This window comes from Notolepis coatsorum (genome assembly GCF_963971535.1).
Source record: "Notolepis coatsorum genome assembly, chromosome: 14".
Taxonomy (NCBI): Eukaryota; Metazoa; Chordata; class Actinopteri; order Aulopiformes; family Paralepididae; genus Notolepis; species Notolepis coatsorum.
The window spans coordinates 95,433,065-95,460,937 of NC_140178.1; the positions used below are offsets into that span (position 1 = coordinate 95,433,065).

The 27,873-nt window shown below is 44.6% G+C and overlaps 1 protein-coding gene across 1 annotated transcript in view; it reads left to right on the forward strand.

The window, feature by feature from the left end:
* The window catches only part of gng13b (guanine nucleotide binding protein (G protein), gamma 13b), an 81,896-nt gene that overhangs the window by 21,300 nt on the left and 32,723 nt on the right, over positions 1–27,873 (forward strand). Inside the window, exon 2 of the mRNA XM_084328918.1 lies at positions 24,840–24,973. Coding sequence (XP_084185044.1) covers positions 24,876–24,973 — 98 coding nt within the window. The 5' untranslated portion in view covers positions 24,840–24,875. The remainder of the gene's footprint in view (positions 1–24,839; positions 24,974–27,873) is intronic.

Consider the following 27,873-nt stretch of genomic DNA (forward strand, 5'->3'; position numbering starts at 1 on the left):
TCGAAGTGGTTATGTTTTGGCCCTCTTTCGAAGTGGGTTATGCTTAGAGTTTGGAATCAGGGCTGGTGGTCCATCGCCCTGCTCTAAAGATAAACTCTAAGCATTAGGGCTGGGCGATTCTTGCTAAAATGTGAATCACGATTTTTCTCTCTGAGATCACGATTCTCTCACGATTCTTATTTTTTTCAATAAAATCATTTAAAAAGTAAAGTAAAAAGTAAAAAAATTATAAAAAGAATTTAACAATATATATATTTTCTTAATAAAAAAAATCGTCCTAACTTAGAAATGAGATTGCATAGGTGTATGAATCGAGATCGCGATTTTTTTTCGATTAATTTCCCAGCCCTACTAAGTAGGGATGCACGATAATTATCCTCCCGTTTTGCTAGTACTGTGGTATGACTGATAGCGTGTGGTTTAGGAACAGGGCGTTTTACACAAATCCAGCGCTCCCTTTCTTTGCTGTGACGTAGCCACGCAAGTTTCTGGAAGCAGCGCGGACGTTAACAACAAACATGGCCGCGTCAGTACTCGGAATTTCAGAGGAAAAAGTTCGCTTGCTATTTGTAATAAATGCAATGCAGAAGTTCCACAAGGAGGGAAAAGGGCAACAACTTGTAATACATCCAGCCTGACGGGTCATCTGCGGCATCACCACCGCTACGATGGTGTGTTATTGTGTTAACTTAGAAGCCTACGACGACGCGAGGAGCTAAGCAAAGCTAGCCCCTTTCATGGCTGGGATGCAACCCTTGGTTGAATACGCAGTCACTTATTGCTCCGTAGTAGGCAGGTTAATTTGCACCACCAAGGACTGCTTAAAAGCTAGCGGCTTGAGCCCTTGGGTCATTTCTGTCAAACTTCTTTAATTTAGCAAATGACTCGTCAATAGGTACAAGCGTGCTCGCGCCGTCGTCCTGAGCTTTTAACACCGTGGCGGTGGTGATGTTGCAGCAGGTGACTTGTTGTTGTGGTGGTGATGTGAGGTGGTGATGTGTCCACTCAAAGCCTTTTTTTCAAGGCTCCGCTTTGAAAAAAGAAGAACAAAAAGCTTCGAGCGTCTTAGGTTGGATGTATTATAAGTTGTTGACGGATTGTGAATTTTCATTTGGAAAAATAAATATGGTCACTTTATCAGTCAAAACTGTTGTCTTGGCTTTTGTTTCTGTTGTCTGGTTAGGTCACATTTAAGTTGGTGTTAAGTTATTGTCCTGGGAAGTCTTTTTATGTATTATTATTGTATTGTGATATGTTTTGTTTCATGTTGAATTTTTTTTTCTTTTTGATAAAAAAAAAGATATACATAATTTTTATTTTATAATACAATAAATATCGGTTATCGATATCGGTTATCGGCTTGAGGAGCATAAAGTTATCGGTATCGGTATCGGTGTCAAAAAAGCAATATCGTGCATCCCTACTACTAAGCATAACCCACTTCGAAAGAGGGCCAAAGCATAACCACTTCGAAGCAGAGAATATATATGTACAAGGCGGAAGAGCCCTTCGGAGCTAAACCAATCAGAGAGGGTCTTCACTGTACGCCGGCTAGCCAATCAGAAAGCGTCTTCGCAAACTACGGCTACGAAAAAAAATCACGCAGTTGACACACAGTCAACTAGTCTAGTCTCCTGGCTCGTTATTGAACACAAACAGTTATCTTTGAACCTCTCTTGTCAAGCCTCGTCAATATACCCCCCTTCCCCACTAATCGAACTGGTGTCGTGGAGTCACTTCACTGTGAGCGTTTCCACGGTTAGCTTGCGGCTAACATTAGTTAGCTTGCAGCTAAAGTTAATTAGCTCGTAGCTAACGTAATGTTAGCCTAGCTCGAGGCTAACGTTATATAACCGAACAATACACACATACCCCGAACCGTGGAGGTCGTATCGAACGGTGTACGGTTCGAATGCGTATCGTTCCACCCCTAGTAAATACCATGATATTACCATTGGGGGCAACAGTGGCTCGGGAGGTAGAGCAATCGTCTGGTAATCCTGAGGTTTCCGGTTTGATTCCCGCTCCTCCCGGGCAGCGTGTCTAAGTGTCCTTGAGCAAGACACTTAACTCCTAACTAGAGTTGTTCCGATACATATACCAGTATCGGAAATGCCTCCGATACTGCCTAAAATGCTGGTATCGGCGAGTACCTTCTAATTCTGCGCTCCGATCCCATATGACGTAATTTATCAACAACACATGGTGTATCCTCCTGCTGAGAGTCAGCATTATAACAAATGTGTTTTTAATCGACCGTGAATTAAAGTGTCAATGCTGTTTGTCATTTTAACAGCAGGTACTTTCTTAAATGCCATCGCTCCGACAGAGCGGTATGACAGGAAGCTTGCTGGTGTTATTTAGCATTAGCTGAAGAGTTAGTTTTAGGTTAACGTTACCTTGGCTAAAGTTGGGACTATTCATAATCCAGCAATAATGGCTGCAGACCTGCAAGCAAAGTACAGCAAGTTGGCAAAGGAGTATTCCAAGGTAAATAACTTTTTCACCAGTAACGTTATATTCTTTCCATCTACCGGTAGCTCACGCTAGCTAACCTAGCTCACGCTAACGTGGCTAACCTGTGTCGTCACTGATCAACAATTAATGACATAATGCGGACAGCCATACCGGTGACAATGTTTAGCTTTTAGTGCCAAAGGATAAGAGTCTGAGGCGGAGTCTCAAAAGAGAATGTTGAATATTTATTGACCATTAAAAATCACAAGATACACATTACTGGTTCTGGCTAGTAGCTATGTAACTGAAAACGGAGCTGCCTGGATAGGAAGTGCAACAATGTATAACGTCCGTGCGGAACCAATGTACCAACAAACATTCCGTGGGTGAACTTATTGAGCATAGTTGTCAATTAATGATACTAATACTAATCTATACAATCATCTGTTGTTGAATAAATACCATTACTTTCTAGTTATTACTTAAAAACAGTATATATATAAAACAGTATCTGTCTGTAGCTGTAAATTTTTTTTTATACATTTTTTTATTTGTATAATATAATATATATATATTTTTTAAATGTATGCACTGGTATCGGATCAGTATCGGTATCGGCCGATACCCAAAGCTTAGGTATTGGAATCGGATCGGGAAGGAAAAAATGGTATCGGAACTGTGAGAACTGGGGTCTGGAGCACAGCCCAATTGCTGAATACACGAGAAGAGAAAGGAGCGGTTTCAAGGGTGTTTAATGGAAATTGAACAACACAGGAATTGGGGGGAAATAGAACGGGTTTATGTTCTGTCCTGCGGCTGCCACGGAGGCAGTGAGCGAGCAAGCGGTCCTGGTGCTTGTCGGGGGAGCTGCTGGGTGGCAGCGGGAGAATATGTGTTCCTCTTCGGGAACGGTGACGTCCAGACAGGGACGCTGGAGCTGCTGGGTGGCAGCGGGAGAATAGGTGTTCCTCTTCGGGAACAGGTGACGTCCAGACAGGGACGCTGGAGCTGCTGGGTGGCAGCGGGAGAATAGGTGTTCCTCTTCGGGAACAGGTGACGTCCAGACAGGGACTGCGGTCCTTTGGGGCACAGGAGAGAAACGGGTTAGAGTAAGCCAATACACGGAGGGTATCTGGCAGTAGAGCTTTTGGCAGAGACGTCGTACCTGGGCAGTGGTAATTAATACCACGACAGCTTCTGGTCAGCGTCGAGGTGCAGATATAGTCCCCTCATCAGGGGAGGATAGGGTGCAGCTGGGGAGAGTGGGGTGCTTGCCCGTGTGTGAATCAGGGGGATGGAATACAGCTGGGTGAATGAGGGTGAAGGAAGGGGTGACTGAAGAAAGAGAGGATGATGAGGAGTGCGCAGTGGATAGAGAGGGGGATGAAGAGGAGCGTATGGAGGACGTGAGGGGAAAAGGAGGGGGAGTGAAGTAGGCCAGTGCTGTGATTATGACAGGACCCCCCCCTCGACGGGCGCCTCACGGCGGCCCAGGCTTGTCAGGGTGAGCCCGATGAAAGTCCTGGACGAGAGTTGGGTCCAGGATCATTGGCCGGGAGATCCAGCTCCGCTCCTCCGGGCCGTAGCCCTCCCAGTCGACCAGGTACTGGAAGCCGCGGCCCCGGCGCCGCACGCCCAGCAACTCCCGGACCACATAGGCCGGGTGGTAGTCTATCACCAGCGGAGGAGGGGGCTCTGGAGCAGGGGGAGACAGGGGACTGGAGACCACCGGTTTGAGCTGGGAGACCTGGAAGGAAGGGTGAATGCGCATATGGGGGGGGAGCTGGAGCTTGACAACATAGGGATTAATGAGGGACAGGATCTTGTAGGGCCCCACGAAACGGGGGGTTAGCTTTCGTGAGACGGATTTGAGTGGCAGGTCCCGAGACGAGAGCCATACCATCTGACCTGGTACATAGGCGGGAGCCGGGGTCCGGTGGCGGTCGGCGAAGCGCCGGTTCTGGTCCGCAGTCCGGAGCAGCGCAGCCCTCGTCTCCTCCCAGATCGTCCTGCAGCGACGGAGATGGTCCTGCACCGACGGCACAGCGATCTCCTCTTCCTGGGCAGGGAACAGCGGGGGTTGGTAGCCCAAAGATGACTCAAAGGGGGACTGACCTGTGGCCGCCGAAGAGAGGGAATTGTGGGCGTATTCCACCCACGGCAGGAAGGCGCTCCAGCCGGAGGGGTCTCGGGCTGTCACGCAGCGGAGTGCGGATCCCAGGTCCTGGTTGGCCCGCTCCGACTGGCCGTTGGTCTGAGGGTGGAACCCGGAGGAGAGGCTGACCGTGGCCCCCAGAGCCCGACAGAAAGCCCTCCAGACCTAGGATATGAACTGAGGGCCTCTGTCGGAGACGATGTCAGCTGGGATCCCATGGAGCCGGAAGACTTGGAGTACCATCAGGTCAGCAGTCTCTGCAGCAGAGGGGAGTTTGGGGAGAGCAACGAAGTGCACAGCCTTTGAGAAACGGTCAACAATGGTGAGGATGGCAGTGTTACCGTGTGAGAGGGGAAGGCCGGTGACGAAGTCCAGGGCGACGTGCGACCAGGGCCGACCGGGGACTGGGAGTGGACGAAGGAGTCCGGCGGGCGGTCGGTGGGAGGCCTTCGCACGAGCACACACGGTGCACGCCAGGACGAAAGCGCGGGTGTCCTCTCTCATGGTGACCCACCAGAAGTGCCTCTTCAGCAGAGATAGTGTCCGGTCGATCCCCGGGTGGCACGCGAACCGGGAAGCGTGAACCCACTCGAGCACCTGGGAGCGGACGAGGTCAGGGACAAAAAGCCGGTTAGGTGGACCGTTACCTGGGTCCGGCTGGGCACGCTGTGCCTCCCTGACGACGGACTGGATCTCCCAGGTGGCGGTGGCCACCAGACAGGAGGTAGAGAGGATGGTGTCGGGGTGTGTGGACCCCTCCTCAGGGACGAACTGCCGGGAGAGGGCGTCTGGCTTGGTGTTCTTGGAACCAGGCCGGTAGGTCAGGGTGAAGTTAAACCTAGCGAAGAACAGCGCCCAGCGAGCCTGGCGAGAGTTCAGGTGCTTGGTTGTTGAGATGTAGGCGAGGTTCTTGTGGTCCGTCCAAACCAGGAAGGGGACCTCCGATCCCTCCAGCCAGTGCCTCCATTCCTCCAGGGCTAGCTTGACCGCCAGGAGCTCCAGGTTCCCGATGTCGTAGTTGACCTCGGCTGGGGTTAGGCGGCGTGAGAAAAAGGCGCAGGGGTGCAGCTTCTGGTCGGTGGCAGAGCGCTGGGAAAGAACCGCCCCTACTCCGGTGCAGGAGGCGTCCACCTCCACCACGAACTGGCGGGAAGTGTCCGGCTGGACGAGGATCTGAGCTGTGTTGAAGCGCCGGCGCAGCTCGGCGAAGGCGGAGTCCACTGCGTCGGACCAGACGAAGGGCACCGAGGGCGAGGTGAGTTGGGTGAGAGGCGCCGCGACCAGGCTGTAGTCCCTGATGAAGCGACGATAAAAGTTGGCGAATCCCAGGAAGCGTTGGAGCTGTTTAACGTTGGTGGGACGGGGCCAGTCGGACACCGCTCTGATCTTCTTGGGGTCCGCCCGGATCTTGCCGCCCTCTATGATGTAGCCAAGGAAGCCGATGGAGGAGACGTGTAACTCACACTTCTCCGCCTTGACAAACAGCTTGTTCTCTAGAAGACGCTGGAGGACCCGGCGGACGTGCTGGACATGCTCCTCCATGGAGCGGGAGAAGATCAGGATGTCATCTAGGTAGACGAATACGGAGCGGTGGAGTACGTCACGGAGAACGTCATTGACGAGGGCCTGGAAGACAGCAGGGGCGTTGGTCAGACCGAAAGGCATTACCTTGTACTCGAAGTGGCCGAGTGGTGTCTTGAAGGCCGTCTTCCACTCGTCTCCTTCCCGCATGCGGACAAGGTGGTAGGCGTTCCTGAGGTCCAGTTTTGTGAAGATGGTGGCACCTTGCAGGGGCTCAAAAGCAGAGTCGATTAAAGGTAGGGGGTATTTGTTCTTTACCGTGATGTTGTTGAGACCCCTGTAATCGATACTGGGGCGAAGGGAACGATCCTTCTTGGAAACGAAGAAGAATCCTGCGCCGACAGGAGAGGAAGAGGGGGTGATTATGCCAGAGGCCAGGGATTCGTGAACGTACTTCTCCATTGATTCTCTCTCTGGGCGCGAGAGGTTGAACAGGCGACTAGCGGGGAGTGGCGCCCCGGGGAGTAAATCAATGGCGCAGTCGTATTGGCGATGGGGAGGCAGGGAGAGAGCCTGTTGTTTGCTGAAAACTGCCTTCAAATCGTGGTAGGCCGGCGGAATAGCAGACAGATCTATGTTCTCTTTGGGGGGGTACGAACCGGCGCCCTCTAGTGGCGGCCGAGCCGACTGTAGACAAGCGACGTGACAGTGGGCGCTCCAGCTGGTCACCAGGCCGGTAGGCCAATTGATAACGGGATTGTGTAACTTGAGCCAAGGCATGCCAAGGACAATGGGATTGTGGGGAGAGTTGGTAACGTGAAACCGAATACTCTCGCTGTGATTCCCGGATAGCAGAAGGCGAAGGGGTACGGTGTGGCGAGTAATCCGCGTGAGTAGTTTCCCGTTTAACCCCCGGGCGTCGCGGGGTATCGGCAGGGCGTCAGTAGCGATGTTGTAACGGGGGACTACTCCGGCGTCGATGAGGTTCTCGTCGGCCCCTGAGTCAACCAGGGCAGATAACAGGAGTGTTTGGTTATTCAGACACAGCGTGGCGCGGAATAGCATGTTTGGACCAGAGCTGGGAGCGATATCTAAACTCGAACAGACGCCCAGCGTTACTGTCGAGCCCCGTCGTTTGGGCGAAGCGAGCAAGAGGCAACCGAGTGACCCGTTTGACCGCAGTACAGGCATGCTCCAGTAGCGAGCCTGTGTCGGCGTTCGCTGGGAGGGAGACGTGAGTGGTCGAGAGGACCTATTTTCTTCGGCGCGGGCAGCGCGACGAGGCGGACTGGGTATTGGCGGACGAGTGGTGCTAGCCTTCTCTCGACGACGTTCCCGAAGACGCAGGTCCAGTTCCCTGGCCAAATGGATTAATTCGCCCAGGGAGGTGGGTCTTTCTTTGGACGCAAGCTCGTCTTTAATAGCGTCGCTCAAGCCCTGGCGAAAGGCGCCTCGCAACGGTGTGTCCCCCCAGTCGGAGCCGGCGGCGAGGATGTGGAAATCGATAGCGTATTCGCTTACGCTGCGGCTTCCCTGGCGGATAGAAAACAAGCCGGAGGCCCCCTCTGAGTCATCTGGAGGGTGGTCAAACACCTTACGCATGTCGTCGACGTACTGTGAGTACGAATTGCAGAGGAAGGAATTATTGTGTTAGAGCGGTGGCCCATCTCGGTGCCGCGCCTGTGAGCAGCGCCGACAGGTAAGCCACTTTAGACCTATCGCTGTGAAACGTGTGGGGTTGTTGTTCGAACACTAACGAGCACTGGAATAAAAACGCACGGCATTTGGAGACGCTTCCGTCATAACGTTCTGGTGCGGGGACAGGGGGTTCCCTATGCGGGGGGCTTGGTGCAGCGGGGGTAGCGGCTGATGAGCCCTGCGAGAGTCGAGGGCGAGAGCGGCCAGCTGTGCCGTGACGGCGTCTAGGGAGTGGGCGAGTTGGTCTACATGGGCGGTCTGGCCGTTAATGATACTCACAGACTGCTTCTGAAACGTCTTCCATTCCTCTGTCTCGTGTACAGCTGGTGCTGTCATCATGGTCGTGGTATACTGTGAGAACTGGGGTCTGGAGCACAGCCCAATTGCTGAATACACGAGAAGAGAAAGGAGCGGTTTCAAGGGTGTTTAATGGAAATTGAACAACACAGGAATTGGGGGGAAATAGAACGGGGTTATGTTCTGTCCTGCGGCTGCCATGGAGGCAGTGAGCGAGCAAGCGGTCCTGGTGCTTGTCGGGGGAGCTGCTGGGTGGCAGCGGGAGAATAGGTGTTCCTCTTCGGGAACGGTGACGTCCAGACAGGGACGCTGGAGCTGCTGGGTGGCAGTGGGAGAATAGGTGTTCCTCTTCGGGAACAGGTGACGTCCAGACAGGGACGGCGGTCCTTTGGGGCACAGGAGAGAAACGGGTTAGAGTAAGCCAATACACGGAGGGTATCTGGCAGTAGAGCTTTTGGCAGAGACGTCGTACCTGGGCAGTGGTAATTAATACCACGACAGCTTCTGGTCAGCGTCGAGGTGCAGATATAGTCCCCTCATCAGGGGAGGATAGGGTGCAGCTGGGGAGAGTGGGGTGCTTGCCTGTGTGTGAATCAGGGGGATGGAATACAGCTGGGTGAATGAGGGTGAAGGAAGGGGTGACTGAAGAAAGAGAGGATGATGAGGAGTGCGCAGTGGATAGAGAGGGGGATGAAGAGGAGCGTGTGGAGGACGTGAGGGGAAAAGGAGGGGGAGTGAAGTAGGCCTGTGCTGTGATTATGACAGGAACATCTCTACTCCTAACTGCTCCCGATGAGCAGGTTGGCACCTTGCATGGCTGCCTCCGCCATCGGTGTGTGAATGTGAGAGTGAACGGGTAAAATGTGAGGAACAAATTGTAAAGCGCTTTGGATAAAAGTGCTATATAAATACACCATTTTACCATTTACCATTGGTATAATGGTTTAAATTGTACTCTACCATGGTATAATCTTAGTGCACAACTTGTACGATGGTACAGTAATACATGACTTTTAAACCATGGTAAAACCGACCAGTCATTGTCTTAGTTGGGTGAAAAAGTTATTCTCATATAGTCGTGATACAAACTAGTAGTTTGTCGATATCGATACATAGTAGTATTGCGATACTTTGCGTGGCGATACTGTATCGATACAGGGACACCAAGTATCGATATTTAATTATTTATAAAAACATATATATATATATATATATATTGTATAAGGAAGTTGCATTGTTCATTTCAATACCTGTAATAGTACAGTAGTCCACACACACACACACAGGGCACGAAATTAACTTTTTGACTCACCGGCCAGTGGCGGGTAGATGGGAAAATTCTACCCGCCAAGCATATTTCTTACCGGCCAAAAAAAATACGCATTTTTGTGTCACATATATACATTTATTTCAGTACATTTCAAGTAGATAAGCTATTACGTTGAAGAATACACACTTAAAGAGGCCAGAGTTAAATTTGTACTCTCTCTCTCTCTGAAGTCTAAACTTCACAACACACAATCTAAAACCCCTCCCTACCTCCCTCTTCCAAACCGTTCCTACAACAATTGTTTTATGTTGCATGATCATGTACATTTATTTTGTATTATTTTTTTAACATTTAAATATCAACATTATCTGGCAATCCTCAGTAAATACTATCAAACTCATGTCATCAGGTATTTTCCGTGCGCTCACACACACACACACACACACACACACACACACACACACACACACACACACACACACACACACACACACACACACACACACACACACACACACACACACACACACACACACACACACACACACAGAGCTCCCTCCCCGGGCCCTTGTCCTGTAAGGTATTGGCTCGTGTTGCTACACGGACATGTTTGTATGTTGCATGGTACTTCCTGACTTACTAGTAAACAAACACTCAACGTGATCATCACACGCGCTCCGTCTCTAAAGAGTACAAGGTTTACACAACAGCCCCCACACCCTTTTTTTTATTTTATTTGTACCTGTACTACCTGCTGTCAGCTGTTATCTCTCTCTGTGAGCTTGATTACCTAGCGTTAGCTCCACGGCTAATCTTAGGTTACGCTGAATTAAATCAATGACTAGGTTCTAAAACATTGGAGTAGTTTTCACTGCACATAGAAGCAGCCAAACAGCGGGAGCATTTCGGGAGCATATTACCCAAATTCAGGCAATTTCGAGCCCTTAAGGAATCAAATAGTCTGCCATGGCTACATGCGTGGCGCTAATGTTATGCGCAAAAACGGGAACCGGTTTTCGATCCCCATCCCTATCCGCCATGTGGCGGACAGACCTCTCAGTGTCACTCGCCAAACCGAAAATCTGCCGGGCTCCAATTTCGTGCCCTACACACACGCACGCACGCGCACGCGCACACACACACACACACACACACACACACACACACACACACACACACACACACACACACACACACACACACACACACACACACACACACACACACACACACACACGTGTGCATTCAGTTAAGTTGGAATATGACTGTAATACAAACAGTTCAGTTTGTCAGGTATACTGCAACACAGATTACAGTGTTTACATCTGTCTGCTTGAGAAAATACCATGTTCTGCAATAAAAATTATTGAAGTGAGATGAAAAGACTGAACTTTATTTTATTAGATAAAACATGTTGACAAAGTTTTACTTTGCAGTTGAAAAAATGAAATAAATCGCAATATATCGCGATATTAATATTGCAATACTCAGCATATCGCAATATATTTAGTATCGCAATACTATCGTATCGTGACTCAAGTATCGTGATAGTATCGTATTGTGAGGCCTCTGGTGATTCCCACCCCTGCAAACTAGCACAAAACCACAGCGTCACTGCCCACGAGTCCGACAAAACATCCCTGCCGGATCGTCCGTGAGTGGGTGAGAGAATGAGTCTTTCCCATAACAGTCCTGCACGCTGTGGGAGAAAAAGTCACAGCACGGTACAGCCAGGGAGCTGAGACATGTAGTGTGAGATCACTTACACGGCCATTATCGGATACCATGACTTACTACGAAGAGGGAGAGTAAACAAGGGAGACAGAATGATTGCTGATGTGCAGAGTAATGCGTCAGCGTTGAGATATATCAAGCCATGGATACAGAACACTTTATATGGTTTCAGGGTAGAGAGGAAAGAAGTGAAATAGACAGCAGAGATATGAATGGAAGAGATGGATGAACAAGGATGAAGAGATGAAAAGAAAGAGGAGGAGAGGTGGACATGGTAGAAGGGCAGGTTGGGGTTGATGGGAAGAGTAATGTACATAACGGTGGAAATCTTTGGGAAACTCATGGTTCAATTTGATTTTGACTCTTGATTCATCATGATTATTTAGGCAAGGTTCTAGATTGCTATGTACCTTTGAGTCTTTCTGTTTGGCTAATCTTGATACCTTTGAGTCTTTCTGCTTGGCTAATCTTGATACCTTTGGGTCTTTCTGTTTGGCTAATCTTGATACCTTTGGGTCTTTCTGTTTGGCTAATCTTGATACCTTTGGGTCTTTCTGTTTGGCTAATCTTGATACCTTTGGGTCTTTCTGCTTGGCTAATCTTGATACCTTTGGGTCTTTCTGTTTGGCTAATCTTGATACCTTTGGGTCTTTCTGTTTGGCTAATCTTGATACCTTTGGGTCTTTCTGTTTGGCTAATCTTGATACCTTTGGGTCTTTCTGTTTGGCTAATCTTGATACCTTTGAGTCTTTCTGTTTGGCTAATCTTGATACCTTTGGGTCTTTCTGTTTGGCTAATCTTGATACCTTTGGGTCTTTCTGCTTGGCTAATATTGGCTGTAGGATTTAGCGAATGATTCATAGTTCTCAGTTTTGGGGAAATTACTCTAAAACTATCAAACTACCGTTACATCACATCAAGTTTAAACAAAATCGTACATTTTGTTTATCAAACTACAACTACTGACTGGATGCATCACCGCCTGGTATGAAAACTGCTCTGCCCTCAACCGCAAAGCCCTACAGAGTGGTGTGAACGGCCCACAATATGTGTGGTTGTGAGCTCCCCTTCATCCATCAGATGAACACAACAGACACAACAGACTTTAGTCAGCAAAGTTTGCAGGATTATTAAGGACCTCAGCCGCCCCAACCACACACTGTTTCAGCTGTTTCTGTCCGGCGAACGGTAGCACAGCCTCAAGGTCCAGACCAGCAGACTGGGACAGTTTTATCTCCCCTAGCAGTCAGACTTATGAACAAACACTAAGAAGAACTGAGGGAAACCATTTTATTGCTGCCCTTGCTGCTGATTTGCACAAAATACTGATTTGCACACAATACTGACTTTCACACACCACAAATTTGCACATACTACATGTGTACTGTAAATTGTTGCTATCCTTTATTTGGTTATTGTATCGCTATGCTGCAAATGTTTAATATGTTGCTAATCTTTCTATTTTTCTGATTTATTGATAAATTTTTGTATTACACATGTTGTTGCTACTGCCAGGATGAGGAGCCAAGAAACTAAATAATTTCACTCTACATTGTAAAAGGAGAGGGACGTGACAAAATAAACTCCTCTACACTGTAAAAGGAGAGGGAAATTACCAAATAAACCTACAACTACATTAACCCTAACCCTTTAGACAAAAGAGCTATATAAATACAAACACTGAACGGACACTAGAGCTGCCACGGTATTGATTATTTCCTTACCGCACAAATTTGCAAAATATTTCCTACCGCCGCGGTTATTATTAAGTTTGAATGCATTTTTTTTTTTAGTAGTAGTCTACTCTTTATAGCATATAGCCTGCCTCTAGTCTAAATGTCTATTTTTAGAGGATGACTTTGCAGCATGAATATTGTTTGGGATTCGGCAAGCACGCATTAGTTATTGAAAGTGAAACACGGATTCGAAGTTTACCCTCTGGTCGTGCGCCGTTCACTCGGTGTCGCGGGCAGGGGTGGTTACCCCTAACCCCCCCGACCCTTTCTTATTATTATTACTATAAAGTTACTACTTTATAATAAAGGCATTCGTTTTGTGGCATTAACATTATATAGTTATACGTTCAATAACATCAGCGTATTTACCGGACAATAGCAAGGCAAGCAATACTCTATTCATATCTCAGTTCCTTTCTTTGCTCAGAGCGTGCCGAGTTGTCCCATTCTGCGGTCTGTTAATAAAGTTTTCAATCAGACAAGTGTATAGAACGAAGGGCTTTTATTATAACATTCGTTGCAGACAGTAAAATCATTATGTCTCGTTTAGTACTCCTTAGGAGCGATCGTAGTCCACTCCGGCGGAGAGTTAAAGCTAACGTTATTAGCCGTGTTGTGATGATCTGACATTCAGGAAGTAAAAACCTAATACTCGCTTGCCGATTGGTGGTAACACACTGCATGACGCTACAACGTGTGACGCGACTCTCTTCTGACCAATCAGTGGTCTGCAATGTTTCACGTGACTTTTCTGGTACCCAATAGGGTCGCTTGGAACCTCGAGAGAGGAGTAGGGTATATCTGCAGAGCCGCAAGCCCAACGAGAGGAGGATAATTTATTATTATTATTATTATAAAAAACAGCTGTGACGCGGTATTCAGCCTACTCTGCGGTGGCCGTGATGTAACAGCGATACCGCGGTAATGCGGTAATCGCGGCAGCTCTAACTGACACAGAGTCAAATATAACTACTAAGATCTGAACATTGTTAAACTAGTGTTTGAACTACATGCAGTAGTTAACTACTCGCCAATGCTGAATACGTTTTAAGGTTGTGAGAACGTTGAAACCATCTCACAACAGTGAGAAGAGATAATTGATTTCTGGTTTGCTAATTTGCTAATCAATTTTCAATCTTGGAAGATAGAATATTGATTTGTAGAGAGAGAGAGAGAGGAGAGAGAAACTGAGGAGGGATAGACAACAGAGCGAGAGAAAGCGAGAGGGGAGGGAGAGAGGCAGAGAGAGAGAGAGAGAGAGGAGAGAGAGGAGAGAGACAACAGAGTGAGAGAAAGCGAGAGGGGAGGGAGAGAGGCAGAGAGAGAGAGAGAGTAGAGAGACAAAAGAGCGAGAGAAAGCAAGAGGGGAGGGAGAGGCAAAGAGAGAGAAAGAGGGATTGAGAAACAAACAAACATTTTAGCACCCTGTCAGAAATACAGCAGCTAGCAATAGCTCTGGGAAAGAATGAGATGTGCTTATTACTCTCAGTAATGTTTTTTTTTTGTTTTTTTTTCCTGCCAATAAAGCTTTACATTTTCAATTAGATACTGTGAAAGGAGAAAGACGAAGATGAAGGATATGGAGAGATAAAAGCATCCCATCCACAGCACATCCCCTCTCTCTCTGTCTCTCCCTCTCTTTTTCTCTCTGACTCCACCTCTCTCTCTCTCTCTCTCTCTCTCTCTCTCTGACTCCACCTCTCTCTCTCTCTCTCTCTCTCTCTCTCTCTCTCTCTCTCTCTCTCTCTCTCTGCTGCTCTCTCTGTCTCCAATGCTGTCTCTTTCTCTCTCTCTCTATCTCCCCATCTCTTTCTCTATCACTCTCTCTCTGACTCTATCTCCCCACCTCTTTCTCTATCACTCTCTATATGTCTCTCTCTGTCACTCTCTGTCTCTATCTATCTCTCCCCCTCCTTCTCCTCTATCTCTCTCTCTGTCCCTATCTCTCTGACTCTGTCCCTATCTCTCTATCTGGCTCTACTGTATCTCTCTGTGTCACTATCTGTCTCTCTCTCTCTCTCTCTCTCTCTCTCTCTCTCTCTCTCTCTCTCTCTCTCTCTCTCTCTCTCTCTCTCTCTCTCTCTCTCTCTCTCTCTCTCCTCTCTCTCTCTCTCTCTCTCTCTCTCTCTCTCTCTCTCTCTCTCTCTCTCTCTCCTCTCTCTCTCTCTCTCTCTCTCTCTCTCTCTCTCTCTCTCTGTCTTTGGGGCAGAGCTGTGGCATCCTCACTCAGCATAGAGGAAACAAACTATTAGCTCACCCAAAAACACTCACACACATACATACATGCAGCGGTGGCCTAAAGGTTCGAGAAGCGGGTTTGTGAACGGAAGGTTGCCGGTTTATTTGTAGACAACAATATACAACGATCTATACAAACTATACAATACAGGGTAAATAAACAGCAGATAAAATATAAATTAGATTATTCCACAGTGTAAGTAGCAGCAGTGAGTGAGTGTAATAAGTATGCTTGTGAGTTGTGTGCAAGTCACTTAAAGTGCTTTTGCGTTTTATGCTCATGTGATGATTTAGAGTATTTCCGTCAGTAGTTTGTTTGCGGTAGAAGTAGCTGTTCAGTGTTCTCTTGGATGTGGACCTGAGACTGTAGTAGCTGTTCAGTGTTCTCTTGTATGTGGACCTGAGACTGTAGTAGCTGTTCAGTGTTCTCTTGGATGTGGACCTGAGACTGTAGTAGCTCAGTGTTCTCTTGGATGTGGACCTGAGACTGTAGTAGCTGTTCAGTGTTCTCTTGGATGTGGACCTGAGACTGTAGTAGCTGTTCAGTGTTCTCTTGGATGTGGACCTGAGACTGCGGTACCGTCGGCATGAGCTCAAACAGTTTGTGGTTTGGGTGTCTGGGGTCTTTCAGGATCCTGTGTGCCTCGCTGACGCACCGCTCAGTGAATATACTGTCTATGGTGGTGTGTCAGTGTGTGTGTGTTGCTCTCCCTCTCTCTTTGTCTCTTTTTGTTGCTGTTTCTCTCTTTTTCTCTTCAGCTGCAACCTCCTTCTCCTCTCCCTTTGGTCTCTGACCACTATGGAAATAGGCCAGCATCATCATAATGCTTCTTCTGGAGTTGAATACGACAGAGCAGTGGTTCAATGAGCTACTGTTGACAAAAAGCTAAATACATGTCTAGCCAGTAAGCAGAGTTGATATTGCTTAGCAACAAGATATACTGTAGTTCCTGGAAATAGTGCATGTAGCGTCCAGAATAGTGCATGTAGCATCCAGAATAGTGCATGTAGTGTCCAGAATAGTGCATGTAGTGTCCAGAATAGTACATGTAGTTTCCAGAATAGTGCATGTACTGTCCAGAATAGTGCATGTGGCGTCCAGAATAGTGCATGTAGTGTCCAGAATAGCATGTAGTGTCCAGAATAGTGCATGCACCGTCCAGAATAGTGCATGCAGTTTCCAGAATAGCATGTAGTGTCCAGAATAGTGCATGTACCGTCCAGAATAGTGCATGTAGTGTCCAGAATAATGCATGTAGCATCCAGAATAGTGCATTTGGTGTCCAGAATAGTGCATATAGAAGTCCAGAATAGTGCATGTAGTGTCCAGAATAGTGCATGTGGCATCCAGAATAGTGCATGACTGCATGTAGTGTCCAGAATAGTGCATGCAAATGCGGTAAACTTTGAACATTTTACAGACACACAGATTTGGGATAGGATTAATAATTTATTGTTATTGATCAGAATATAAATGATTATTGATGAGTGGTAGTTGATCGATTGTTATAGACGACATTGTGTATTATGTTACATACCAGGAACCCTGACGTGGAGTAGAAGTTAATCATGTTCCTCTTTTCAAGATTTTCAGGTAATCCTTTAGATTACAGGCAGTAATGACTGGTAATTAATAAGTAGTGACTGGTAATAAGTAATTATTAAGTACTGTGCAATATGGATAATGCTGGAATCACTAGTTCCTTTTTCTTTTTATAATCACGGGTAATTACTCAGTAAGGAATGGGTAAAACTATTTTTTTATTATTGTAATGTTGTAATAATTAATAGGTAATGTCTCTCAGAAAGATACTAAGGGGAGTGAACTACACACTCTTGAAATAAATAAATAATATAAAAAGGTGTGGGATTACAACCCTCGTATCTCTGGTTTGGTTTGACCCAGTCAACTGCTGTTCAGGGTTTTAAAGTACAGAGGGAGTTTTTGTACTAATTTAATCTGGATTAGGGTGACTGAAACATCTGCCTGGATGGGGAATAATAACAACCAAGCATCATTTAACTTAACCTTAAATATCAGTTGTTTCTGCTCTGAAGCACCTCAAAGACTGGATCCTCACTCAGCATAGAGGAAACAAACTATTAGCTCACCCAAAACCACTCACACAACATACATACATGCAGCGGTGGCCTAAAGGTTAGAGAAGCGGGTTTGTGACCGGAAGGTCGCCGGTTCGATCCCCCGGACTGGCAGGAAAAATCTGGGCTGGGGAAGTGAATTAATAACTCTCTCCCATACCCTTAACACCAACCGCTGAAGTGCCCTTGAGCAAGGCACTTAACCCCCAACTGCTCCAGTGGAGTTGCTCAGTGGCCAACGGTGTCAGACTGTGGTTGTACCGGGCAGCTCCCAGGTGTGAATGCAACTGTGTGAATGTGAAGCAGGGCGTAGCTGAAAAAGAGCATCCGTGCTCAGAGAACCTACCCTGGGTAAATAAAGGACATACATACATACATACATACATACCTCGATAGATGCCTTCAAATCTAGGCTCAAAACCCACTTCCACCTATTAGCTTTTCCCGTTCACTGACTCATGCCCTGTTTTCCTCTGTGCTTGCCTGTGTGCCCTCCCGTAAAACGGAGTTGTGATTGTCTATGTATCTACCCTCTGTACAGCACTTTGGTTGACATGTGTCATGTTAAATGACAAATGTGCTATATAAATAATATAAATAATATACATACATACATACATACATACATACATACATACATACATACATACATACATACATACATACATACATACATACATACATACATACATACATACATACATACATACATACATACATACATACATACATACATACATACATGCATACATACATACAGTATTACGATTATTATCCACAAATTTATTTTGCAACATTATGAAGGAAACTATTTTTTCTTTCTTTTTGGTTCTGTAAAGGAAGAAATTGGCCTGGTTTTAGGTCAAAAGTGAATACAAATAAATTGAGATAAAATAAGAATATTGTAGACACAGATACCATAGCTTTTTAAATGCTCACGGTTAATTAACCGTGACATCTTTAATCACGGTTAATGGTGAAGTCTGTTCATTTTGACATCCCTAATACACACCAAATATGGTACCTCTTTCTCTCTCACACCACACACACTGACACTCTCTCTCTCTCTTTCTCTCTCTCTCTCTCTCTCTAGAGGGAGAGAGGGAGAGAGAGAGAAAGAGAGAGAGAGAGAGGGAGAGAGAGAGATACTTAAAGGGGCACTTCACCAAAAAACGTATGGGATTACCACAAATCTGACATTAAGATGAGACTCTTTCATTCAGATATTTTGATGTAAGGTCAAAGGTCACCCTTGTGAATGGCCATACTGCAGCGTTTCCCCATCAAAATGTTCCATCTCCTCCCCCCTCTTGTTAAAAGGTTATCACAGGTTATAAAATATGTCCATATGGAAAAAACAATATGGCACCTCAAATATCTTGCCACCTTAGGTGGCACCGATATCTGGTCTGGCCCATTATAATGCATTTGCACAGAATCTCAAGGAACACGGCTATGCTATGCTTGCTTCATATCACAGCAGGGCAAATGAACACAGACTGAAATTAACCTTTGACCTTGCAGGTGACGGTACGTCATGTCATGTCATTTGAGTTACTCAGAAGTATTTTACATCACCTAAACTTAAAGTCCGGGCCACTTATTTTCAAACACTTACCCCTGAAGTTGTTTAAATGGTCCAACCTCTCAACATTCTAATAGAGAGTCTGTTTGCTGAGGGTTGACAGCTTGATTAGAACGTAACATTTGTTATTTTCTTCTCCAAGTTGAATTCGTAAAATTAAATTACACAACGTACCGTCTGAAGTTCATTCAGTCCATGTTCATTCGCCAGTGGACCTGGGCCCATATTTATCACACTTGAATAGGAGTACTGATCTAGGATCAATGCCGACCAACAACCATACACACATCCTATGACTTACGAGCCAAAATAATAATAATAATAATAATAATAATAATAATAATAATAATAATAATAATAATAATAATAATAATAATAATAATAATAATAATAATAATAATAATAATAATACACTTTATTTGTATAGCACCTTTCATACAGAAACTGCAGCTCATAGTGCTTCACAACAGACAAAAGACGGGCCACCTTGTTTATGGTTTGATTCAGTTTTAAATAGACAATAATAAAAAGAGTAAGATACAATAAAAGACAGAGTAAAATAGTGCAATAGTGCAGTGCAATAGAATAGTAGAATAGAATAGACATAAAATGAGCACATAAAGTGCAGACATAAAATCAGTTTTTTTTACAGTGCAATAAAATAGTTCTGGATTACTGTTTAACAGTTTAAAGTCGTCTTTACCTTCTCTGTTTGGTATCCACAGTTTAAAACCTGACAGTCTTCCCTCCTGTTTGATACCCACTTTGACCTTCGAACCTCCCACTCAGGGCAAACCTCCCTCTCAGGGCGTAGTTCCCTCTCTCAGGGTGCAGTTCTAGGCCTGGGTCCTACACAGTTTTAAAGCCTGACAGTCTTTCTTGTTTGATACCCACACAGTTTAAGTGGTCTCAGATCAGCACTCCCACTTTAAGATGCTTGATATAAATACAGGCCTTGAGCTCATTTCACGACACACCGCCGTGCCACGATGTACTTCTTGCCAACCGACCGCTGCTCTTGCTCTACAGTGGGTGGTTGCCATGGATGACTGACCTATTTATGCATCTCTCTCTCTCTGTCATCCAATGTTGTGGCAATAGGCTGTTTTGAAACTGCACTTCATGGACATGATATTGTGGCCTCCTCCTACCCTCACATACAGTACATTTCTCCATCTCTTATATAGGCAAGTCATACTTTATTTGTATAGTAATATTTGTAGAGTAAAGAGCCAGTTCTTCTATATGGTGCCATCTGTTTTGTTTTCCATAAGTTTACAGTCACCAATAAGAATAAACTCATTTAGCCAGCAAACTCATTGGTATTCCCACCTTCAACTTATCTGATTGATCCACGTCATCCCTGATCCGCAAAGCACTCACAATCCTACATGACCCAGACCACTCACTCTACCAGCATTGCGTCAGCGTGGCTACATGGGTAGAGCGGTTCGAGCTCCGGTCAATGCCATTGTCAGAAAGTGGTGCTGTAACAAAACCCCTGTTACGGTGATAGGGACACCGTACAGCTGCGAGTGCCGTCCTTCGGATAAGACGTTAAACCAAGGTCCTGACTGAATTTGGTCGCAAAGAGTAGGGGGTTCCCTGACGTTCCTGGCCAAATTCCCAATCAGGTCTCTGACATCAAGGCCACTTATCATCCCTCCCCCCCTTAATTGGCTGATATGCATACTAGACCAAGGTTGGGTGCTACATGGTGAAGGAGTATGGGGGAGCGCTTAGAGTCTAGAGAAAAGCGCAATATAAATGCAATGATCATTCATTCATTAACCTGTGTTCAGAAAGCCATGCTTTAGCAAGAGCCTTGTTCCCACAGCCATACAAGCTTTAAATATGTAACCTTTTTTAATCCGCTCTGTGCTGTGCAGAGTGTCAATCCATGTATTTGACTCTGCTGTGTGACCCCTGTAATTAAGGGTTTCTGTTAGGGATGTCCGATATTATCGGCCTACCGATATTGGCATTAAAATGTGATATCGGAAATGATCGGTATCGGGTTAAAAAAAATGAAAAAGTATTAATCAAGTAAGAACAAATTCTGATTTTATTTATTGTCAAAAGTATGCATAATGTTAATTCCACAACAAGACATATGTAATGTTAATTACCTATGGGGGGGGGGGGGACCCTGCATATATCGGTATCGGAAATTAAGAGTTGGACAATATCGGTATCGGTAAAAAAGCCACTATCGAACATCCCTAGTTTCTGTAAATCCTGTATTTTGTATAATTCTGTATGTCTTACTACCTACTGTGGAAAATTATTTCTTTCTGAGGACAAAAATAAACAATCTCTCTTCTCTCTAGTACAATTCATACACATGTCATATACAGTACATTCATACACATGGTGAAGTCATATACAGTACGATTCATACACATGGGGAAGTTATATACAGTACAAGTCATACACATTGGGGAAGTCATATACAGTACAAGTCATACACATTGGGGAAGTCATATACAGTACAAGTCATACACATGGTGAAGTCATATACAGTACAAGTCATACACATGTCATATACAGTACATTCATACACATGGTGAAATCATATACACTACGATTCATACACATGGGGAAGTTATACAGTACAAGTCATACACATTGGGGAAGTCATATACAGTACAAGTCATACACATGGTGAAGTCATATACAGTACGATTCATACACATGGGGAAGTTATATACAGTACAAGGTTTCAAAATCGTTGGGCATTATAAAAAGGGTTAAAAAACGATTAAAAAATAGCACATTACTAACTTTGTATTACAGTTTAATTTATCCTCACATCTCTTACTGCAATATAATTTGGGCCAGCACTTACCCATCTTACTTACAAACAATCCATAGAGCTCAGAAATCCTTTGTAAGAATTGCAACCAACTCTTCTTATTTAGCCCCAACCAAACCATTATTTAAACAACTGCAACTACTCACAATTTATGAGGTCAACAAGTATCAAACAGGGGTTCTTATGTACAAAGTAATTGGTTTTCCTTTATCTTTGCCTAATTTTTTTCAAACTTATTTTGAGTTTAATTCTCATTATCATGCACATCTCACAAGAAGAAATAAAGACTTACGCATTCCTTTCTGTAGGACCATTGATGTAGGACCATTGCTTTTTTTGTGTGTAGTTATCCTATATAGGTTTAAGAGGGGAGGTCGCTTATAAGCCCTTGGGTTTTTTGACCTTTCCTGCACATTTTAACTGTTCTTCTTTTACTTATTTTATTCCAGAATGTATGTTTGTAAGTGCAAATAACAATAAACAAATATACAGTACAAGTCATACACATGGTGAAGTCATATACAGTACGATTCATATACATGGGGAAGTTATATACAGTACAAGTTATACACATGAAATCATATACAGTACAAGTCATACACATGTCATATACAGTACGATTCATACGCATGAAGTCATATACAGTACAATTCATACACATGGGGAAGTTATACAGTACAATTCATATACATGGGGAAGTCATACAGTATGATTCTGCTGCCCCTCATATACAGTATGATTCTGCTGCCCCTCATATACAGTATGATTCTGCTGCCCCTCATATACAGTATGATTCTCCTGCCCCTCATATACAGTATGATTCTGCTGCCCCTCATATACAGTATGATTCTGCTGCCCTTCATGTACAGTACGATTCTGCTGCCCATCATATACAGTATGATTCTACTGCTCCATACAGTACACTACGATTTCTCCCTCCTCTCATATCTGCCCCAGAGTAACGCTGTCCCCATTCTCCGCCAATGGCAGCTAATATCACGTGGTATGATCTGATACATTAGTCCATGTCATTGAAATGTGTTTTATACAGTAGTGCCAACAGATTTCACAAAATGTATTTATTTAAGATGGTGATACACACATTAATAATAGAAGCACAAATAATAGAATAATAATAGAATAACCTAATAATATAATATAATAAAAAGGAGAACATTGCGAGGTCTACTAAACTAAAAGTATTGGGGTTTTTGCGGTTAAAGATGTGTCCCAGCTAATATCGGCATATCGCAGGTACCATATTCAGGTTTCTCATAGTTGGGATATGAGTTCATCCCTGTGTGTGTAAACTGGACATGGTGTCTACATGCGCCAAATCTTAGACGGACTACTTGAGGCCAAAGTTTGTGTAGTCCTCTTTCTTCCAAGATGGCTGCCTGTAACCATTGGTAACCACTTTTGAAAGAAAATGCCGCAGTGGAAGAGACACTGGAAACACTGGACAACAAAGAAATGACTGTTCCACTGTGACATGTTTACTAGATCCAGTAATAAAACACCAATGTACAGTATTACATTTTGATTGTTGATATATTTCTCATAAATCAACACATAGAAAACCAGCTGTTTGGCACACAGCAACGGTTGTCTCTTCTATTGCTGTGTACAAAACAACGGTTGCTATGTTACAGGCAGCCACGTTGGAAGACTGATAACTACACACACATTCCGTGCAAGGCATCTATTGCCTGTGAGGTTAGCCTACTGTACACCCTGCACCTTTCTAATGCACCAGAAGTTAAAGTGGATATCCAGTGTGATGTCCTCAGGTTGCAGTGCTTGGGAACGTTCTATTCTCAAGGCATTAAGGTTATGTCAGAGGGTTTGGTGCTGGCTCTGATGGCCTCCTCTCACAGTGAGCAGCGCCGCAGCTTTGAAAGTAACATTATGTAATTGTCATGGCCTTGCCAAATATTATTCTATAAACAAATTTAAAAAAAAAAAGATTTGTAACGGCAGGTGTCTGGTAAAAGTAGTAGAATTCAATGTAAAGAATATTGAATACCCAGCTGAGGTAGAATGGAAATACACCTAAAACAATGTACTACAATACTGGAGTAAACATACTTACAGTAGTTACTGTCCTTCGGGGCGACAGTGGCTCAGGAGGTAGAGCAATCATCTGGCAATCCGGAGGTTCCCGGTTCGATTCCAGCTCCTCCCGGGCAGCGTGTCGATGTGTCCTTGAGCAAGACACTTTTAACCCTAATTGCTCCCGATGAGCAGGTTGGCACCTTGCATGGTTGCCTCCGCCGTCGGTGTGTGAGTGCATGGGTAAAATGTGAGTAACAAATTGTAAAGCGATTTTGGATAAAAGCGCTATATAAAAAAGCAGCCATTTACCATTCTCCTTCCCCTTAGTATGTTTGTGTGTGTGTGTGTGTGTGTGTGTGTGTGTGTGTGTGTGTGTGTGTGTGTGTGTGTGTGTGTGTGTGTTGTGTGTGTGTGTGTGTGTGTGTGTGTGTGTGTGTGTGTGTGTGTGTGTGTGTGTGTGTGTGTGTGTGTGTGTGTGTGTGTGTGTGTGTGTGTGTGTGTATTGAGTTATTTTAGACAATTTCCATTGTTCCATGTTTTGTTATTGCAAGTACTTTGACTCCTGGTTGGGAATCAATTCACTTTCTATTCAATCAAATACAACCAGTATTTAAATTGTATAGATAAATCCACTTCCTCGATTCATTGAATGGAAATTGGATTGATCCCAGTACCTTTCTTTGACTGTAATCATGAGAGAACCTTTTGTGCAGCTTATACCGTGTACTTCTTTTTGGTTTCCAATTCAGGATCTTCGTTGGAAAGGGGTCCTGTGTGGCTATATAAAATCAATGTGTGGGATGGACTTGTTAGTCAGTGTACTTGTTACAGTGTAGGTTATGAATGAATGAATGAATTATTTTATTTCAAATGTTTACACATACAAATAAATAAACATAAACAAAACTTTTTTCGAAAACTTTCACAAATAAACAAACGAAAAGGATAGGTTTGAAGGCGAATGCTTATAGAGCAACCTACCCCTAATTCAAAAAAGTTAAAGTGGACCAGTGAGTGGACACTGGTAGGGTAGAATAGTGTTGTGTAAGTGTAATGGACTCATTAGTGTACTTGCAGTGGACCCACTTGTGAAGAAGTGAAGTTGCATAAGACTACTGAACTGTATAGCGTGGGGTACTACCGTACTGACTAACACTGTCGTTCCCTCTCCCCTGCAGGTATAATAATAGCACCGACGCCACTGACCTGCAGCCATGGACGAGATGGACTTGCCCCAGATGAAGAAGGAGGTAGAGAGCCTCAAGTACCAGCTGGCCTTCAAGAGGGAGAAGTCTTCGAAAACAGTAACCGAGTGAGTGCTTTAAAGGGGCCTCTGTGATTTACAGATTTACAGGGTTTTTACCGCAGGTCTCCCCCGAGGTTGAACTTGACACGCGCACATAGATTTGATTGTTGGGGCTGCGTGGTCCGACATCATTGTTTCAAATGGTAACTCAAGGCCCCGTTTAGACGGAAACGCTAGCAGGTGAATCCGCAAAAATATTTCGTTTATACGGAAACAGCGTTTTTACGGGGTGAAACCGCAAAAAAGTGAGACTACCTTCCAGGGTGGAATTCCTAGAAACGCAAAAGCTTTGCGATCTCGTCTAAACTATCAAAACGTATAAATCTGTTAAAACGATGACGAAAGGGTTGTCACGGCTCTGGTCGCGCGTACTGCTTACGTCACAGGTAGCAGGTATGCGCCAGTAGCCGAGACGTAAACAAAGCAAGTATGTCTGACTTATATCAACGGAGATCACCTGAAGGCTACATTGGCAGTACTTTTAACCCTTTCACTGCCACACGACAGAAGGTTACCCCTTTACTATCACACAACCGGCTGTCGTGTGGCAGTGAAAGGGTTAAATACACAAGAATCTGTCCCGCGGCGTGAGACCGTGAGTGGACCCACTGTCTGTGAGTGACTCTGCTTTGGTGCAATCACATTCCCCATCCACAGTCTGCGAATCAGAGGCAGAGTAGGGCGGGTCTTCACAGCACGTCATGTGACATATGCGCCAATCGTGTGACAGCGGGTCTCCGTCGTTACAGCGTCGTCTGCACGGAGAATTCCACTCCAAAACGCTCGTCTAAACGTAAAATTAAAAGTGAAAGTTTCTGTTCACAAAACGCTCGTCTAAACGGGGCCTCAGACTACTTTATGACAACGGTAAATACTTTTTTTTTGTTTTTGCTAGCGAGAGCAAGCAGGAGCTCTAACGGCTATGTCTCTCTGCTCAGTCACTCTAGTGTCAGATTGCACCAGCAGATATCACACTAACCTGTTTGGGTAAATATGTTAGCATGAACCAGCACAACCTCTAGCGTTTTTTTTTAGACTGTTAGAGTGCAGTTATAAATCAAATCTAATTACCGGTAGTCTTGATCAATGATAAATCAAATCTAGTTAGTCTTGATCGATGATAAATCAAATCAAGTTAGTCTTATTTGATGATAAATCAAATCTAGTTAGTCTTGATTGATGATAAATAAAATCTAGTTAGTCTTGATCGATGATAAATCAAAACTTGTTAATCTTGATCAATGATAAATCAAATATAGTTCGTTGATCAATAATAAATCAAAACTTGCTAATCTTGATCAATGATCAATCAAATCTTGTTAGTCTTGTTCAATGATAAATCAAATCTATGACAATCCAGCAGGGGTATTTTATTTTTTATTTTTTTTATTTTGTATTTTGTATTTTTATTTGTATACGATTACAGTACTACTACTACTATGGATGGAAATGATGACCCAAAACGTACAAGATGCCGATTCACACGGGACTAATAGGTGACCTCATCATATGACCTGTGTTTGCTGAAATATGGTAATTAGCACAGGAACCTTTACTTTTACTACATGGGAGATTCACACAGGATTAAGATCACCGACGATTACTACAGGTAATACTAGTCCAGTGCAAATATGGCTTAAAGGGGTATTTTACTTTAGTAGAACTTGTCAAAATTCAGCAGTTCTACTTCTATCTGAGGTAATCTACAAATAAGCTTGCGACCACTGCTGTACCTGTTTTCTTCCTTGTGTCAAAAAGGTATGTGTTTTCATGAGCTAATGATAAAAACAATTTATTATCAGGGAAATGTCACTTTTGGTGTAGTTTGACTAGCTGCTTTTTGGAATATTACCACGAGTAACCACTCCTCAAGCATGTTGTGCCTTCAAGTGCCCCTCTGAAAAACGTTATTTACAAGTTACCGGTAAATGAACAGCCTCTGGAAGAGTGGGAAATAACTATGGTATCAGAGGTTACAAGTTGTGACGTTTCATGACAGAGACAATGGCAGAAAGCATGACAGTCGATGGTCAATTTCATTATTATATCATATATATATATATATAGAATCCGTATAGTTTTATCTTAGTATAGTAAACATTACGCTCAGAATGTTCATGTACGTTGCCCCATATTTCTGACCAGAGCACTTGAACCTGTGTCAAGTCGCGAGTGCAACCTCCCGACACGGGAAATAGGAGCTTCCCAGATGCACTTAAAGGCACTGGTCCAATTAATTGTTCCATTATTCACTGTCTCTGAAGAAGCTCCAGGATGTATCTCTTGATGACATCACTGCCAGAGTCTTGTCCAGCTTAAGGAGAGACTTGTTCATATTCACAAGTGTCCGGCAGCGTGGGACTAACGACGCCCCTGTTATGGGGACAGTCGTACAGTTGTGAGTGCCGTCCTTTCCTCTGTCGGTCCTGTGACCATGATAAGCTGTAAAAATGCTAAAAATAAATAAAAAAATTTAAGAAAAATAACCCAGGGTGTCTATCATAAAGATTAGGGGGTCCCCCGATGTTCCTGGACAAATTCTTAATCAGGTCTCTGACATCAAGGCCACCCAATCATCCCTCCTCTAATTGGCTGATATCAATCTTTGTCTCCTGAGGACAGGTTGGGTGCTGCAATTTCCGCTCTACATTGTAAAGCCATTTGAGTGTCTAGAAAAGCACTGCGGAGGAACACTCTCTCATCTGATCTGAGCTCAGCACCTCTGTCCCTTCATACCCACACTCTGCTTTATGTTCTCCTGAGAATCTGATCTGAGCTCAGCACCTCTGTCCCCTCATACCCACACTCTGCTTTATGTTCTCTTGAGAATCTGACTCAGGTACTTGCTGTGGCTGCTCATGCCATACCAGTGTTTTATATAAACTGCTGTTGTACCATGTATTGGG